We start from the raw sequence: 18,996 nt of genomic DNA on the forward strand, positions 1-18,996 counted from the left end.
TTTCAGCTGCGCTCTCTCTTTCTCTCTCTCTCTCTCTCTCTCGCTCTCTTCTGAGGCCAAATTGACCTCTCAGCTCCCCTCCTCTCCCGACAAAAGCTTTTCCTGTGTGAACACACACCAGCTGCGGTGCTCTGAAGCTCTGCAGACCAGGCCAAATGGAATCGTTACCAGGAGGACCCTTCTGCTTCTTTACAACTCTGTACAAGATTTCTGCGTTAGCATGCGCACGTGTTCCATTGTTTGTTGCCCCTCTGGACCGGATCCTCCATCGATCTGGTTTGTAATGCAGTAATGCACTCTGAAGTGAGCAGAACGCTGCCCTGCTCTCACAAACACGTTTTCACTGTGCCTGCTCTTTTTTTCCCCATTGTTTAACGTGTTTTCCATGTCTCAGCAAAGATCCTTTGAAGAGCTAAGCTTTTAAAGGTGCAATATGGCATCGACTCACATTCAGCTACCAACTTCCATACACATAGTACCGCTGTTTTCCATGATTGCTTGTTTACTGCATTCTTCCAAACTGCAATAAGAGCTAAGCTTTTAAAGGTGCAATATCCTAACAACTGATTCAGCTTTTATTCAAACAACACAATGCCCTAAACGTTTTGTAGCTTTTCTTATTTATAAAATATAACTCGCAATACAAAATACATTGTAATATCTGAAGAAAGCCTGTGCAAATTCTCTTACGTATGTATACTTGCTTGCTTACAAATGTATCCTGCTCTTGTGTTTTAAAGACGGTGCATTAATTAATAGCATTTATTAGCCTGCTCTGTTTTAATGTAGAAAATCTCAGGATTGAAATAAGCTATAAAACAAAACCTGATTCGGAGGTGCCTTCTACAGCTGTCCAGCTATGTTTCTGATCGAATCCTGAGTAGTTGCTGATGTGCTTCGTGCTGGTGGCCCTCTGAGAGCTGTGTCAGGGAACGTGGGGCTGAAATTAAGTTACTATTTATCCCTGCTGAGCAAAGAGAAAGGCCTGCTCTGGGCACAAGGCCTCTGAGAGGGGTTTAGTATTGATTTTACTGAAGGATATCAGCCCTGTACTCTTTGCTTTCTGCTTTCTTCTTTGGTTATTGCTCTTACCCTTTTTCTTCACAAGGCTGAAAAGAAGGAAACGGCCTGAGAGTCATTTCTTACTCCAAACACTGCAGCCTATATTTATTAAAAATGGCAGTATAATAGTGCTGATCTAGAATTTAAGCTAGGGCTTGATCAACATGGACTGGCTGATAATATTGGACGATACACAGAAGTCCCAGAGGTTTTTCGGTATTGGCGATAAGTGCAGAGAGAAATCTGCTTTGATCCAGGACTCTAAATAAGAGCATGGGACCAACTGCAGACTGAAAGCATGTCTACAGACGTCTGTGGAATGATACAGAAGCGTGCAGGAGAATGCTACGTTTTACAACAGTCTATATGAATTATTTCATATTCATGTTTGATCTAAATTGGGATGAGACTCTTTGTAACTTTATGAATTCTTACTTTGAAGAACAGTTTTTAACCCCGTTCAGAATGACAGAGAAATATCAGGTCCTTGATCGGCACTTATGCTGCGTTTGCAAAGTTAAATTCCTAAGTCCTGACTGCTGCATACTTTTTATGTCAACAGTGGTGAAAGTGGCAGAGAAGAAAGAAGGACAAACTTCAAATGAAGGAGAAAAGGGAGATGAAGAAGGAGGGAGCCAAGAGGAAGAGGAGGAAGGAGGGAATGAAGGGACGAGTAAAGAAGAAGGTGAGAAAGAGAAGGTGTGCTGGCGCGTGGGGCTGAAGGTGGCCTGGGACATCCACACACCGGGGTTGGCCTTACCACTGCAGTCAGGAGACTGCTATTACATGACAGGTATACACACACACACACACACACACACACATATATATATATATATAGTAATGCACAGTTTGTTTCAATTTACTGTTTTTTAAGTTTACTGTCTTTGGTCAAGATAGGGACGAGTTATAAAATATATTGAAAATATTAATAAGAACAAATGTTATTTTATGAACAATACTGTGAACTCTCTCGAGGAGCGAGAGGGAGAAAGTCCTTGATGTTGATGGCTATAGCAGATGCACCCACTTTCCATGCCATACACAAAATTACACACACTCTTTTAGTGTGTACAAGCATTAATGTTTTTCTTTCCTCTGGTCACACACACACACACACACACACACACACACACACATTTTATTGTCTTTCTTAGATGTGTTCATCTGTTTGGAATTGGTGTGTGTCGGCTGTGCCTCAGTCTTTAGATCAGTTTAACAGTTCTCTCTCTCTTTCTCTCGCTCCCTCTCTCTGAGTGAGAGTCCACTAACTAGACGTGATTTATATTTTATTAGTCTGTTACCATCCTCAGTCCGCTGTGAAGAATTGTTTAGAGTTGAGGCACTGCAGAGCCTTAGGTGTATTAATTAAATTGAGGAGCTCCTTCCATTTGAGCTAAGTTTTAGTGGAAATGCCTGAAGATATCATCAGGGACTTTTTTCTTACCCTACTCTGGATGAAATAGGAAGTGACCCACTCCGTGCAGCAGTGGTTCCCAAAGTGGGGTAGTTGTTGCAAGGGGAGGCACAGCAAGGCAAACGAATAAGATACATACTATACATCAAGTAATAATTCCATTTTAAAGATGATTTATTACTTTGTTTTTGGTTTGTTCAATAAGAAGTTACGGTTTTGTATAAATTACAATATTTTAAATGAATTCATGTGGAGTTTGGAAGCAAAACATTTGTACGCGTGTTGGAGTGGAGGCTCCCTACTTCTTTTTTCTTTATTTTTAGAAAGTGCCACTGTTCAGTCTCTTTAATCCACATATGGGAACTAAATAGCAGAAACTTTACATTCATTCTTTGTGTAACCGCTGATCCAGTTCCAGAGCCTACCTGGAATCATTGGGCACAAGGCAGGAATACACCCTGGAGGGAGCACCATTTCTTCACAGGGCAACACACACACTCACACATTCACTCACACCTACGGACACTTTTTTTGGTTTATTTTGAGTCGCCAATCCACCAACCAACGTGTGTTTTTGGACTGTGGGAGCAAACCCATGCGGACACTGGGAGAGCACACCACACTCCTCACAGACAGTCACCCGGAGCGGGACATGGGACTTGGTCCCTGGAGCTGTGTGACTGCAACGCTACCTGCTACACCACCGTGCCGCCCCATAGCAGAAGCTGCTACTTTGAAATACATTTTTTTGTGATATTACAGATACAAAAACTGTTACATTGGCTTACATAGCCAGCGAACAGTGGGATTTATCTGCCAATTCTCATCAGAGTTAATAATTAAAGACATTTACATAAATCAATCTTAAAGGCACTGTATTTGAAACTTGATTCTATGGTTAGGTTTGGGGAAAATGGATTAGTCCTTTTGTAGTTCATAAAAACACACACTTGTTAAGTGTTTCTTGGGATATAGTCCCTTTAAACACCTCTTTAACTCTGATGCTTCTTGATGTGAGCTTTGTAGCTGGGAAAAAAAGGCCAAAAAAATAGACGACTCTGCGCTTTGTCTGTAATTTCCTCCAACATTATTTGTCGCCGCTTGGCCCCCTAGATCCGCTAATGCCTGAGCCGCTGAGTGCAAATTGAATCACTGTATTTGCACCAAATGGAATTTAGGGGCTGGTTAAGGAAAGAACAATGCGTCAGGCCTCAGCCTGTAATAAGATTTCCAGTTTGGAATGCTCCTGGGAGCGGGCAGACGCTTTGACCCAATAGATTTAAAAGCCTGCTTCCTCGCCCGGACAGGAGGCAACCCCGATGACAAGAGAATAATGATAGATATTTATTACGGGAATTTGTTTCGCCTCATGATTCATTCAGAGGGCTTGCGAGAGGGCCCGGGTCGAGAGCCATTTCGCATTATTGAATATAAAGCATTCTTAAAAGGATGTAATACTAGAGGGAGGAATAATCGTCTGGAAAGGAAACACAAGCAGACGTGGCCACTTTGCTTTTTTCAGGCTTTTTCATACTTACATCTTGCAACAACAAAGGCAAGCAGCAGGAGACCTTCAAGTGTGTTCAGGGGGAAGTTTTAGGGCCACCTTTTACTAGTTCCGTCCTAGACTGGACACTGAACAGAGAGTAGAAGAAGGGGGCCAGACGTTTTGATTTGTTGGACTAGACATGGATTTTCAGGCTTTTTCATACTTACACTGTGCACAACAAAGGCAGCCAGTAGGAGGGTTTTTTTAAGACCAGAGTGTTTCAGGGAAGTTTTAGAGTCACATTTTAGCTCCTCTGTCCTGAGCTGGAGGCCTGGGGCTGGAGAAAGAGGGGAAGGGGCCTGAGTTTTTCATTTGTTGAACCAGTGTGGAGCGAGTTGTGTACAACAAGTTGCTTCACAAGACACTGGAACTTTGGTTCATTTGGGTTTGATCGATATGGAAAATCTGAGTTTTGATAACCAATAATTAATTATTAGTATTATGGTTAAAATGATCTCAGACTATTTTTTACCCATTTTATAATCAACTTGAAGACAAACATCAATGCACTGTCTCCCCCCTGTACATCCACGGCTGAAGCGACTTTGAACCTGGCACTGAACCCCCATTCGCTCCCTGGGCCCTGGGGAGGGCTGCTCTGGGGGTGTGTGTGCATTCTTATCGTGTTGATTGTCAATGTGGAGTAGGGTGCCAGGCCCTCCCAGACCCTCATTTTAATCTATTAGATTTGATGAGGCTGAAAGTAGACATAGCATTATAACAGTACTAAAGCGGAATATTTACTGATACCAAAATTGATTGATTGATTGATTCATTCGTTATCTGTAATCGCTTATCTAGTTCAGGGTCGCGGTCGATCCGGAGCCTACACAGAATCATTGGGCACAAGGCAGGAACACACCCTGGAGGGGGCACCAGTCCTTCACAGCGTGACACACACACATACACACATTCACTTACACCTATGGACACTTTTGGGTCACCTACCAACAGGGGGAACACTCAGGAGAGGATATATTTAGATAATAAATTAGCATTTGTTTTGTTTAGTTCTTGAGTCCTGATATGTTACATTTGTGAATCTGTATGTGTTTGTGTGTGTAGATGACCTGAACAGGACACACCAGCATTGCGTACTGGCGGGAGACACTGCCAGATTCAGTTCAACACACAGAGTTGCACAGGTGAGGAGTATGTGTCCTGGCACCTTTTAATCTAGCTTCCCAAGTCCCATTTCCTTTATTTAAACCTGTAAGATACAGATTTTGCCTGTATTAACGAAATCTAGGCGAGGGGTCCTTAAATATAATTGGAATGAGAATTACAGGAAGGTTAATAGTTGTTTGTACCATCTTGTTTTTTCCTTTACGTTTTCCCCAATTTTTACCCACATTTGGCATCAAAATAAATGTCAAAAATCTGATGTACAAACTCAAAGCTCTGAATAGAAAATCATCTCATTTTATCAACTCATTTTGTGATTGTGTAATTACACAATTTTATTTTAATCATTATACTGTGTACATATGTAGCAAAAGGACAGTTATCATCCCCTTTCCTTATCTGTTATTAAATGCATTGGCCCATGCGTACCGCTTCACCTGCTTATTAGGCAGATACCAATTTAAGGCCTTTGTGCTTATATCAGAGTGCATCTTTTTGGGAGTTGCGCATTTGCAATTGAATTAGAAGTGTACTGTTATGCAGTGTGCAACAGGAACCTTGGAGTACATCCAGAAACGCTGCTCTGAAGCTCTGGAGAACTTACACACAGATCCCGAGACAGGCACCAAGAGTCTACACACTCTGCTCCCTTCCACTCTGCAGCTCATAGAAGACATCCACAATGAGGTGAGGACAAGAGTTCTCTTCCAGTTAAACATTCCAAATAGTGGAATATTGTTCTTCAAATAAAAGTACATATGCATTAGAGCATAAAAGTACTTATTGTCACTGTCCAGTTAAAAACATGTATCTCTCAAAATAGTAATTTTACAGTAGAACGAACAAAAACGTATTAACTTTCAATGGAAGTCAATGTAAAACATTTGATTCCAAGTAATTGTGGAGTATTTCTATTGTTTCATTCATCATGACATTTTCACACAGTGTGATAGACAACTGCTGTGTTCAGATCGACAAAAATGGAGATGTGGATGAACATTATAGCTTAAAACAGCATGGTCTTTATTCTGCAGTCCATTTAATATTTTTCCATTCACATATTATATGTGTTATACATGTTATAAAGAATATGTCAGCACAACTGCTTTAAGGATATATCAAGTGACATATCAGAACAGATCCTATCTTCTGTTTCTTAAATGCATAATAACAAGTAAACAACCTGTATAGGGTCAAAGAGGGTGGTATGTGGTCATTCCCAGATTGCCCTCTACATTTATAGCCCTTTTTCACTGGTTATTGTCCTTAGATCTGCTATTTTCCCATTGATGTTTATGTGTATTCCCAGTCATTAGCACTGCTTACTTTTTCCTATAGTTATGGACTCTAGGGAAAGCTATGGACCTGTCCAGCTTCCTCTCAAACCAATGCTTTCTAATGCAAAAATTAATTATGTCTCTATTTGGTGCATAAACACACAGACATCATAAATGGACTCCTGGGAAAAATGTAATTGTACAATATCAGCCCAACATTTACATCAACATCAACATTTACTCAGAAGTACACACCTTTAAATGGATCTTCTTTACTGAAACCCAACACTATGTGTACTTCAGACAGAATTCTTCCTCATACAGATCTTTCTACAAGTGTTTAATGTATGATATTATTGCCTCAGACATCCAATTTGTCTTTATGCGAAAGATTCATGCGTTTGAACTTTTCATCCCTCTCTATTGTACATTGTGTTTTCCCAGACTGTGCTTGTACTGAGATGTAAATACGAGCTGTAAACATGTGGTAATCAGGCAGTGATGAATAGAGGGCTTTATTCGCTGTACATCTGCATGTTCTACATGACTTAATGTGAGTTCTAAGGGTTAAAGGAGAGACTAGCAGCTAAAATATTTCACCCCACCACTGTGTGTATGGTCGCGTGTGTGTAGATGCTTGTGTGTGTTCATTTCCATTCATAAGACCCCACTCCACACCATGACCGACGAGGTGGCCGGAAGGTTGTTTAAAGGTTGCATGTCCCATTAATTATTCAAGTGGCAAACAATGGATCTTTCCAAGGGCCTTTCCATCACCAAACCCCAATGGAGGCTGCTGTTCTCACCCCAGTTACCCTGGATTACCAGCCTAGCCTCCGTTACTCCTTCTCCAGCAGCCTTTCGTGGAAAACCCAACAGCGCACATGCTTTGCTTTCGCCCTCCTTTGAGTCACCCGCCTTGCCCCCATTCCTCCACCATCTCACGCCACTTCTGATTGATTGGGCCTATTTGTTTGAAGTTGCCCAAAAGGGCCATAGTAAGCAGTTCAATGATGTATTGTTGTTGTGAGTTATTTATTACAGTGGCCCAGATTTGTTGCGCTGGGCCAAGTGCTTTGTATGACATCTTCGACTGTGTCCAGAACTATAGGGAAAGGGAGGTTTCAGGGAAAGTGATGCATCGGTCAGCGAGACAATGGAGCTCCCTTAGCTTTAGGGCCGGAAAATTATGATCAGCTTGATTGGAAATACAATCTCATCTGGTTGAAAATAAAACTTAAGATTCTGACCTTGCAGTGTCCTATTTTAAAGGTGTTGCCCTTCACCAAATTTGTGATAGTATGTGTTACCATGAGACTGACCCTGAGAGCTTATGTGTATGAGTGTGTTTCTATGTGTGAATGGCCATGCGTTTGAATTTGTGTGTGTGTGTGTGTGTGTGTGTGTGTGTGTGTGTGTGTGTGCCACTAAAGTTTGACCTATATTGCTTGAACGCAGTTCAGGTGGTTGTGGATAAATTGATTGTACTCATTGAGAGAGAGAGAGAGAGAGAGAGAGAGAGAGAGAGAGAGAGAGAGAGAGAGATGGTGTGTTGCTCTAACTACAGTTCACTGTGAGGTGATCCCTTGGTCACTGCGAGAGCTAATGTGCAGTTAGCAGTTCCTCTATACACACACACACACACATATGCACACACAGGTTGAGAAGGATGGGGTGAGGAACAGTTCTGTCACTCACAATCTCTCTCTCCCTCTAAGTCCTGGTCAAAGATTAACTGACAGTTATTTTCACACTCAGCAGATTCAGACAACATTCGGTATTAGCTTTTTACTTATTTTCCTTTGCGTTTTTTCGTTTGCTGTTTTGGACTGGCCCATGTGTATTTGACTTTGGAAACCATTCTTTCTAGTGATGCATGATGAAATCGGAATTATGTCTGTATCGGCAGATAATGGCTTATTTACAGATTATCAGCACTGGACCGATGCTTAGATTTTGACAATATTTCAAAACGATAGATTCTGATACAAAAAAAAAAAAAACCTGGCTCAGATTCTTCCCCGTCTGACAGTTTGGAGAAGCACAAAGGCAGTGCTGAAGTTCTGTATTAGTGTACTGTAGAATAGTTCCATTGTTATAGGTCTACTGGTATTTATTTGTGTTTAATCTTTCACTTTATGTAAACATTCATTTATTTATATTTAATATTTGTATTAGTTTTAGGAGATCTATAATTTGATTTAACTTGTCAAGCAGTGACGTAAAGTGTAAAGTGTAGCAGTCAAACAGCTCCAGGCACCTGGAGGTTGTGGGTTTGAGTCTCGCTCTGAGTGACTGACTGTGAGGAGCTGGTGTGTTCTCCTTGTGTCCGCGTGGGTTTTCTCCGGGTGATCCGGTTTACTCCCACAGTCCAAAAACACACGTTGGTAGGTGGATTGGCGACTCAAAAGTGTCTGTAGGTGTGAGTGTGTGAGTGAATGTGTGAGTGTGTGTGTTGCCCTGTGAAGGACTGGCGCCCCCTCCAGGGTGTATTCCTGCATTGCGCCCAATAATTCCAGGTATGCTCTGGACCCACCGCGACCCTGAACTGGATAAGTGCTTACAGATAATGAATGAATGAATAAATGTGTATATCGGCACCGCTATCGGCACTGTATAATATCGAATATCGGCATCGGCCCAGAATTCTCACATTGGTTCATCCCCTAATTCTTTCCTTCCTTCAATCATTAATGGGTCAGGATCATGGATTTAACAGATTTCCCTCTTGTTAATTTCCTACTTTAAGCTAATGGGTGATTATGGGTTAAGCACATGGATGCAGTATGTGTCCTCTCTTTTTTTTTTTTTCTCTCCCCTCTCCACTCTCTCTTTCTACCTGTGCAGGTGGTATTTACTATGAGTGTGTGGAAATGGCAGATGCTCCACCTCTCTCTTTGTGTCCACTGAGGTCTGTCTCAGTGGGAGAACTCCTCCACGTTTGGCTCAAAGCTGCCCTCTCAGCCTGTGTTCTCCAGGCTAAAGGACAGACGGACAATCAGAGCAGGAGGGTGGGATGGACACAGGGACGGCAGCTCGCGTTTGTGGCCTCGGGCTTCAGTGGAACTGAAGCTGGCAGAGGTTTGAACATGCTCAAAGCGTCACATTTCTTTGAAGAGGGGCCACACCGAGGGGCCTGAAACCTGTTCAGCCAAAGTGCTTGAAATCTCAATCAATCAAATCTCAATCAAACGGGGCAGGTGTCTGTTACAAAGGCGCTATGATTTATTTCATATTCCATTTTAATCCACACTTAAGCTACATTTTTAAGGTGGGTATTTGTAAAATAGCAGATAACTTTCAATACATGTTCTCATAAGCTTAATGAATAACAGTTGATCTGAAGTTGCTAGTGGCTACTTTTTGCTGAACAATAAGGGAACTTTGTTAAAATGCGCCATAGCTGCAGACAGAAAAGCTAAAGTTCAGTTAGGATCCATAAGTCATTGTCACTTTATGTGGGTTTATGTCTTTGCTTCAAATATTATTCTAAAGTGTGAAGGTATGTAGTGGTGTGAATGTGTTTAGCAAAGTCAGCTGTCCTAGTATTGAAACTGGCGACCATATTCGAGGTCCACTAAAATATAGCTCAATTAACATGATGCTACCTTAAAAACCCTGGCTTCACTTCATGGCTTTTTCTAACTTTTTTAAAGTACATACTTTATGTGGTTCATAACAGAGTGGGAATACAGCTTATGCCCATTTTAAAACTCAGCTAAATTAGTATCTGACAGCCCCAGTACTGACAATTTTGACAAAAGAGGAAAAGGGTGGTGTTATTTATTTTATTTTTTTTGAGCTAGATGAAGGCCAAAATGGAACTTTGTTTTTAAGTAAGCTTTTTCTGTCAATAAATAAATGTGATTTTTTAAGTCTTTTTTAGTCTTAGAAACATCTAGAATTAGTTTTTGCTTAAAATGAAAAAAAAAAAAAAAACGAAATTGTCATGAAAACGTACAATTACTGTTAAATAATAAAAATATCCATCCATTCATTATCTGTAACCCTTATCCAGTTCAGGGTCGCGGTGGGTCCAGAGCCTACCTGGAATCATTGGGCGCAAGGCGGGAATACACCCTGGAGGGGGCACCAGTCCTTCACAGGGCAACACACACATTCACTCACACATTCACTCACACACTCACACCTACGGTCACTTTTGAGTCGCCAATCCACCTACCAACGTGTGTTTTTGGACTGTGGGAGGAAACCTGAGCACCCGGAGGAAACTCACGCGGAATCGGGGAGAACACACCAACTCCTCACAGACAGTCACCTGGAGCGGGAATCGAACCCACAACCTCCAGGTCCCTGGAGCTGTGTGACTGGGACACTACCTGCTGCGCCACCGTGCCGCTAAAATAAAAATTATGCTTGCCAATTTTACAAACACTTATATAATCTCACACAACCGTCATAACTATAATTTTTGGATACTACATTTATTTATATTTGTACATATACTACAATATCACATAAAATAAAACAACAAAAACATTGACATGAAGCACCACAGATTGTCAAGGACCTCTAATAAGGAGGGTAATACATTTTGGACCCTACCTTCCCGTTACTGAAATGCCAGAAGACACCTGTATGACAAACACAATGCTGCTGATGGCAGTCTGACTGAACTAGGCTTGTTTGGTCTTGTTCTATGATGAGTAGTATACAACAACAAAAACATTAGTGAGGTCAGGTACTAATGTTGAAGGATTCGTTCTGGATCAGGAACACAACTCCAACTCGTCCCAAATGTATTGGATAGAGCCCAATTACTGCAGAGAATGCAGTTCTGCTGCTCCACAGCCTGATGCTGGCAGGCCTCATACCAATCTGACCAACATTTAGCATTGGGTGTGGTAACTCTAAGCTTATGTGCTTCCCGTTTTATTGACAGGGCATTCATATGAAGATTATGGCTGTGCTTATTCTGTTGAAAGCCTGTGGCAGAGATGGGTGTACCTTGAAGTAGAGGAAATCACTCATTAAAGAGGTGCAAATAAATGTATGGGCATGTATTCACATTGTACACTGTTTAAGCTGTATATAAGTGTGCCTGTGTGCGGAAAAGGCAATCCTTGGGATGTTAAAAGTATTTTGGAGTGTAATAAGCTCTAAGGTTCTAATGAAAGGTGAATGAATAAATGGCTTTCGTTGGACTTGTTTCAGTGTCTGAGGCTTAGAGTGCTGCCACTGCACCAAGTGAATGTAGCTTGGTAAGCTGTGTGTAGGCCTACTGTCTGAAAAAGTGTAAACAAAGCGACATTTCTGGAGAATAAAAGCCATCGTGTTGCCAGGTCTTTGTTCCTAGGTTTAAACTCCACTGTAACATGTCAAACTACGTGTGTTGTGTTGACGTTCGATAGACCTGGAAGGGCTCTGCGTGTGTGTGTGTGTGTGTGTGTGTGTGTGTGTGCGTGTGTGTGTGTGTGTGTGTGTGTGTGTGCGTGTGTGTGTGTGTGTGTGTGTGTGTGTTCTGAGGTTCATTTTGGAGCTTTGCTTTGTTCAGTGTTAGTGGGAGGGCAGGTTCAAGTTGCTCACATTTCCATTTGAGACTGTGTGAGACAGACAGACACCTAAACACACACACACACACGCACACACACATATACACCTGGCTTTGCTAAGCATCCTTAGGAGGATTAAAACATCACTTCAAACGAGTGAAAATGATGGGAGACTCCCGGAGGAAAGGTGAGGAGGCTCTATCGATCCCCAAAGGGAGAAGGAGCACGCGAGAGAGAGAGAGAGAGAGAGAGAGAGAGAGAGAGAGAGAGAGAGAGAGAGAAAGGTAGAGGAGTCCTAAAATGAGGAAGAGGAGGAGAGAAAGGTAGCGGAGGTGTGTGTTGCCGCAGGGAGAGGGTGTGCGAGGTGTTTGTGCGCTCGTGTGATAAACCGTTATGTCTCTCATGGGTGACACAAAGCAGGAAAATAAAACAAAAAACACAACAACAAAAACAACAGCAAATGCAGATGTTCCACCCCCCATCACTGTGACACAGTTTTGATCAGGACCAAACAAACAACAGAAACACCTGCATTAAAAGCAAACAGCAAACAGCCTGTCAGTGTGTCGGGGTGTTTCTCGTATTGCTATACTGGTTGGGAACCTATATGAAAAGAATTTCTCCATCCACATACATAGGCATGCACTGCTTTGATTGAAATAGAATCTTTTCCGAACGAAACAGAAATATGATCATATTAAAGTGCATTGAGCGTTCCTTATGTTTTGTTTTATTTATAGAGACTCATTTTGAATTGTGCACACAGCTTTTATGAGATGCAGTCACCATGCTCAATGCCGTGTGTCCCCTAGAGGAGTTTAAATCCCCTTAATATTTGGCAGTGGTGCAGTGTATCTGCATTTTCTTGAGTGATGGTGCTTCATCCCACATTTTGAGATGAGCTGGAGCTGCGTTTGTGATCTGGAGCTCCATCCTACATCGGCATCTTTCTTCGCTAACGCTCACACCCTAATATCTTCACTAATGCTCACGGTCCTCAGACAAATGTTCTGAAGTGCTGAATATACTCAGACGTGTAGATGCAGACAGTTAATACAGCAGCTGTAACTAACCCTTCCTTCATAACAGACAAACCTGGCCATGTCTCGTAGCTGCAGATATTCAAATTGTCATTATAATAAGTTATAATTAAGGCGCCGTCACTGTAATTAAACTATAAGTAAAATATTAACAATCAATCATTAAGTGCTACTGCTTTAGAATTGACTGTAAAATCAAAGTGTAGACTTCATGTTACTTAATAACAGCAAAACCATGCCTTTCCCAGCACAACAGTGTCAGTATATAACTTAAAGCAAGGTAATCGATAATTGTGAGTGGATCCGGGAGTTTGTGCTTGATTTGTGAGTGTGTGTTTGTGCTTGATTTGTGAGTGTGTGTTTGTGCTTATGGGTGTGTACTTTTGTTGTTCTGAAAATAATGTCCAGTTTTAGACTGTGATGACTTTCACTTACACGTGTCCAGTGACCTTCTTTTCTTTCCATACCCCACTGCCAACGCTGACTGGGCTAACAGGGAAAATCTCTCTCTCTCTCTGTCACACACACACACACACAGGTAAGCTGATATTCTTTGTATGGGCTGAATAAGCCAAGGACGGAGAGAGCTAGTCAGGTATGACAAGGACAATTTTGACCAGCCACTGCAGTTCCCTCAGAGCTGTGCTATTGAACACACTTGGCTGCTGTTTGTTGAGATGCTTTTAACACCCCTAACATGTGTAAGCCTGTTATTTTACCTGGGCCCTGTGTTCAGGGTTGAATTCCATCACCTGATTTTTCCAGCAATTTGTCTTTGTGTTGGTTGTCCTTCAGCTGTTTCTTTTGAGAGTTTTAGTGGCAAAACTTCGCAGTACAAACTTCGCAATACAGTACTATAATATTATTACAATTGTATACAATTATATAGTGCTCTAATAGAGTGTAATCAGATCCTGTCCCTCCTTTTTAATTGTTAGTAATTATAAAATGCCTTTGTTCTGTCTCATTTTTCTATGTTTGATGATATAATGCATATTTTATACACCGTGTTGACTTTGTTATGTGTAAACCAGTGCAACTTGGAATATAGATGTGTAGAATTCTACATTTGCTCTGTGTTGACAGGTGGAGTTTGAATGGTTAAGGCAGTATTGGTTCCAAGGTCATCGCTATGCTCGGTTCTGCAGCTGGTGGAGCAAACCCATGGAGCGCCTGGAGACTGACTGGAAGGAGATGGAGAGAATGGTAAGACCATGGATTTGTTTTTTTTTCTTGTTTTTTCAGGATACAGCTCATTTAAGCTACAGTTTCATATAAAGTATTACGTACTTAGAAGAAGTGTTTTTATGGTGTCAGAAAAATGTTATAAAGAGCCATAGTTCAGCGACATTTTTTTTTTTTAGAGATGATGTACAACAACAATTTTAAGTGACTTCAAATCAATATTATACTTTGTCTCTTGTGGGTTGCTGTTCATAGAAAAATGTAAAAATTAAAAATCACGTTGTAAATATTGCCTTTTTAAGTTCAATTTAAAGCTTGGAGATAAGATAACGTTAATGTTGACGAAATATTTCCTGTGTACCTGTGTGTTTGGATGAATGAGTCAATGAATCAATGTTCTGAATATGTACTCTTAATGGTACCACCCTAGTGACAGTGTTTATACACTTAAAGGAACTGTATTATTGTGAGTATTACTTTGTCACCTTTGTTTTGAGCTGAATCACTCCATCAGTCTAGTGATGTCATGACACCAGCCTTGTTTGGAGTTAAAATGCAGAGAAGCGTGATTAGAGAGCAACACTTGAGTCAGATTGCTTCAGGTCTAAGTCATAGATATTCAGCATATCACAAAGAATCTGTTGGCTTGGTGTTCCATGAGTAACCGTATTGCAGACAGTAGATTTAAAGGATTCAAATGAAAACAGTAGTGTTTCACTCAGAAAGAATTTTTATGACTTGATCTTCAAGTACAATGACCCCAGACATGTACTACTGGGCACAATGGCTTCAGCATCACAGTGTATGGTTTTGAGTCATAACCTCAGTGGGAAGAGACTGCCTTTGCTGTTAATCTGAAGGGTCTGATGAGTCAGCCAAGTTTGCTGTGTTGAAATGCTGATGGGACCGTGGCCCTTTTAACATGGTTTAGAACAGCCAAAGCTAATAAATGAACATTACAGAGTTTCTACACTGAGCACAAACCAAGCAAATGTGGTTTTCTGCTGTCTGATTATTAATGTGGCGCAGTGTTTCACGAGAAGGCAATCTGTTTCGCATGGACTTTAGTCTCCTAGACATTTTATTAATGTGTTTCATAACAGCAACTCTTCTTATCACAATAGAGGGTTGTTTTATGGTTTTTTCGTGGATAAGTGCGCAGCTGTTTTGGCCTTTTCCTTGTGTTTTACAGTTTGTGATTGTGAATGAAATAGTGAGATTGGGTCAAAGAGTGTAGGAAGTCTGTATTACCATTACTTTCATCTGTCCATCTGGTCAACAGTGATGGGGTCATTTAAATGGACTTAAATAGATTCAGAGTAATCGGCTGAGCACATGTTTGTCCCATATGTAGCTCAGAACTTTGGGACATGACTGGCTCCATCTAAGTCCTGAGCTCAGTAACTGAATTTATCAGAAGAGTCAGTTTTAGGAAAATTGAGTGATATTTACAGCATAACTGCAGAATAAGTCAGACATAATCAGCATTTGTTTAACAGTGAAGTTAACCCACCTCTGTAAATTTGACTGCATAGTAACGGTTTATTGCTGATCTTTCTGAATTAAATAAAACGTAAACTAAACCTAATACAGAGCACTTTTAATGGTTCATGTTTTTTTCCCCATTGTTAAACATTAAAAAAGAAGTTTAATCAATATATAAAAAAAAAAATAATAATAATTTCATGTGTAACTTGTGATAATTTATATTAATCATTAATAACATATAATAGAATATGTTTATTATCATATGTTAAATCAAGAAAACAATATCATGTTATTGACAATGTTAATGTTATTACTTAAACAAAAATTAATCTTCCATGATTTTAAATCTACTCATGTTTTGACACCGGAGAATGCAAAAATAACCCGTAAATTAAAAATACATTGAATATTTAATTAGTTTAATTGAAACTTAACCAAAACAAAACAAAACAAAACAAACAAACAAACCTTTCTTATAGATAAAAAATAAACAAATCTGATTTGCTGGAAGATGGGATGCACTGATAATGCTGATAAATTGATAAAACTGATAATAATATTGATGCTAGTCAGCATACATAAATATTTATAAAAATGCTAAAACTATTTATACATCTATCTAAATTATCATTACAGAAAAATGCTTATTTGTAAAAATTCACAGATGTAAAATAACATGCAGTTGTGCTCTGACAATGCAAATATATCATCATGTTTTTGCATATTATTTTTAAAAGTGAGTCAGTCAACTTCTGATATTGATAATATTTGTTGAGCAAATATCTAACAATATTGATATAACTCTTGATTAAACTCAACATTGATGTTATTGTGTATCCTTAACTGGAAGTGGTTATATTTATTGACCACAGACAATTGAAGAAGGGCTGGCATAAAGAAAACTAAATAGTGGCTTTAATGTAAGCTGCCAATCAGGAGTGTAGATTTTGGAGCAGTGCTTATTGCCTGATGGATGCTAGTTAGGCCAGATACTGAAAATTGGTGTTGTGTTGCAAGTCATTGTTCGAAGTCATTCGTCCAGCATGAATTTATAAAACAATTTCAGCGCTCAGTCACATTGGGACGTGTTCTTTATTTATTTTTGCCATTGCTTTGGTCGTAAGTTGGAGTGGGAGCTAAACCATTTACTCTCAGGAATACTTGATGATCAGAGTAAAGTTCAGATGTTCCAGTGAAAGTGAAGGGTCTCGGTCTCATACAAGTATAAGTAAATGCATTGAATAGTGACTTAAAAATACTAAAATGGAATGGATTGTTCTTAAATCACACTTCTAAAAGGTCTAATATGTTTATGTTTGTATATGAGCTTTTGTTTTGTATTAAAAATTTGGAAGTGAGAGTCAGTAGGGGGCACTGTTGTATCACCATAGTCTAGGGATGAGACAGAGTGCTCTCTCTCTCTCTCTCTCTCTCTCTCTCTCTCTCTCTCTCTGTGAGCAGTAATCACATCTAATGTGCTGCTGGGGCTAAGGAGAGGTGCTTGAACTGGCTGCTGTGTACTGTGTGTGTGTGTGTGTGTGTGTGTGTGTGTGTGTGTGTGTGTGCGTGGTGATTGGAGGCAGGATACAGAGGTGAGAGAGACTGAGATGTAAAGAGAAGTCCAGCTGTGAGCCGCCCATTCTGCCTGTGTCCAGAAAGACAGGTTAAGTGCGCTGATATCCTTTGGTCAGACACACGCTCAGATTTGTATGGGTGAGTCCAGCTCATCCCTGGGGTCTGTCTCTCTGGCCTTTCTTCATGAATGAGTAATATTTACTCATATACATACTCACTGCATTATTCATTTGATTATTTTCACACTATTTTCAGGCTTATTCGTCAACATCTTTGTGTAGATGCAGCATAAAAAAACACAGATTTAGCATTTTTGTTTTCGTTGATGCCACTAATATAATTCATTTTCCTTTAATTTGGGGGCTGTAAATGGATTTAGGACTTGCTAACAATTCATTATCTTATTAACAAGTCTTTGGAGAAATGAAAGGGAGAAATAATAACTAAAGTAAAAATGTATATATAAAAATATAAAATAATAAAAAACATAAAAAGCACAACAGGCCTTTTTTAAAGGGAAATGTTTGTTGTGTCCTCTCAAATATTTGCCTTTGATTAAAAGCACAGTTTTAATCATTTAATTATTTGTAAATCAGCACATTTGCTTTTATTCGTCCTCAGGTTTGTTTGACAGCTTCTCTTTATTTTTGGGTGATTTTGGGCGCTTTCAGTTCAACTGGATGATCAAAGCTGTTTTTTTAAAACATGTATTTGGTTTACAAGTCAAAACTACAGATATGTTTGATTAATTAACTGTAATTTTTATGCTAATGAGAGCTAAGAACAGAGACGGGACACTGACTTTGGTCAGATATTTTATTTGTACATATATTTAAAAAGTAATAATATTTAAAAAATTTTTTATTTCAAGCAAAATAGATTTACAGTTATTGTATATATATATACAACACAAAAACGTTTTTATTCCTTGCTAGTTCAAAGAACTGATTTATTCCTTCTCTGCTGGGTCAATCAGACACTGATGACATTTTAAGAGCGAGATATTTTTCCTCAGTAATAGACCCCTGCTTTCCTCTGTCAGATTCTCACCCACAGGCAGATAGCAGGGTCAGTGGATCTTTGTATTTCACCAAAGAGAAGGGTGCGAGTGGTTACCCATATTCCCGCTGCTTTATTAGAATCGTTCCTGTCCCGTGGGCTTTCTCTCTTTCTTTCCCTCTTCTGCTCTCTCGCCCGTTCCCTCTCTCTCAGTCTTCCGTCTGTTGTCATGCAAATTCTCACCCGTCTATTTGAATGACATCCTGATAAAACAGATTCTCTCTCTCTCTCTCTCTCTCTCTCTCTCTCTCTTTCTCTCTCTCTCTCTCTCTTTTATTATTACCTTAAGTGCTAACAGCAGTAATAAAAATACATATTTACACCAAAAAAAAAAAAAAAAAAAAAAAAAAAATGGAAAAATCGTAGAGTATATTGCAAGTGTAAAAAGGGGTTAAAAAAGTGAAGAGACGAGTAAGTAAAGCTGTTCCGTCACATCCAGCAGTGTTCGAACCAGGGCAGAAGCAGAGCTACAGATGTTATCAGACTATCAGGCCTCAGGTACCCAAAACTCTCGCAGCTTGAGTGTGTGTGTGCAGCTCTTGGTTTTCCTACATTTACAGGACGAATAATGCCCACACGTTGTAGGAAAAGTAAATAAAAACAGGAAAAAACACTATTAAAATGATCTAGACTTTTATAGATGATGTATAATCTGAATAACATTCTTATTGGATGCCATTGGTTATGGTTAATATTAGGGAGAGTG

General features: G+C 39.9%; 1 protein-coding gene across 4 annotated transcripts in view; it reads left to right on the forward strand.

The window, feature by feature from the left end:
- LOC136676821 (alpha-ketoglutarate-dependent dioxygenase FTO-like) overlaps positions 1-18,996 on the forward strand; it is a 182,556-nt gene that overhangs the window by 32,733 nt on the left and 130,827 nt on the right. For all 4 annotated transcript variants that reach the window (XR_010796322.1, XM_066654064.1, XM_066654065.1 and 1 more), the window contains exons 4-7: positions 1,625-1,855; positions 5,094-5,173; positions 5,697-5,840; positions 14,070-14,189. Coding sequence is in view for 3 of the 4 variants with exons in the window: in XM_066654064.1 (XP_066510161.1) it covers positions 1,625-1,855; positions 5,094-5,173; positions 5,697-5,840; positions 14,070-14,189 (575 nt within the window). In the remaining variant the exon portion in view is untranslated. The remainder of the gene's footprint in view (positions 1-1,624; positions 1,856-5,093; positions 5,174-5,696; positions 5,841-14,069; positions 14,190-18,996) is intronic.

Source organism: Hoplias malabaricus, chromosome X2, assembly GCF_029633855.1.
Source record: "Hoplias malabaricus isolate fHopMal1 chromosome X2, fHopMal1.hap1, whole genome shotgun sequence".
Classification (NCBI taxonomy): domain Eukaryota; kingdom Metazoa; phylum Chordata; class Actinopteri; order Characiformes; family Erythrinidae; genus Hoplias; species Hoplias malabaricus.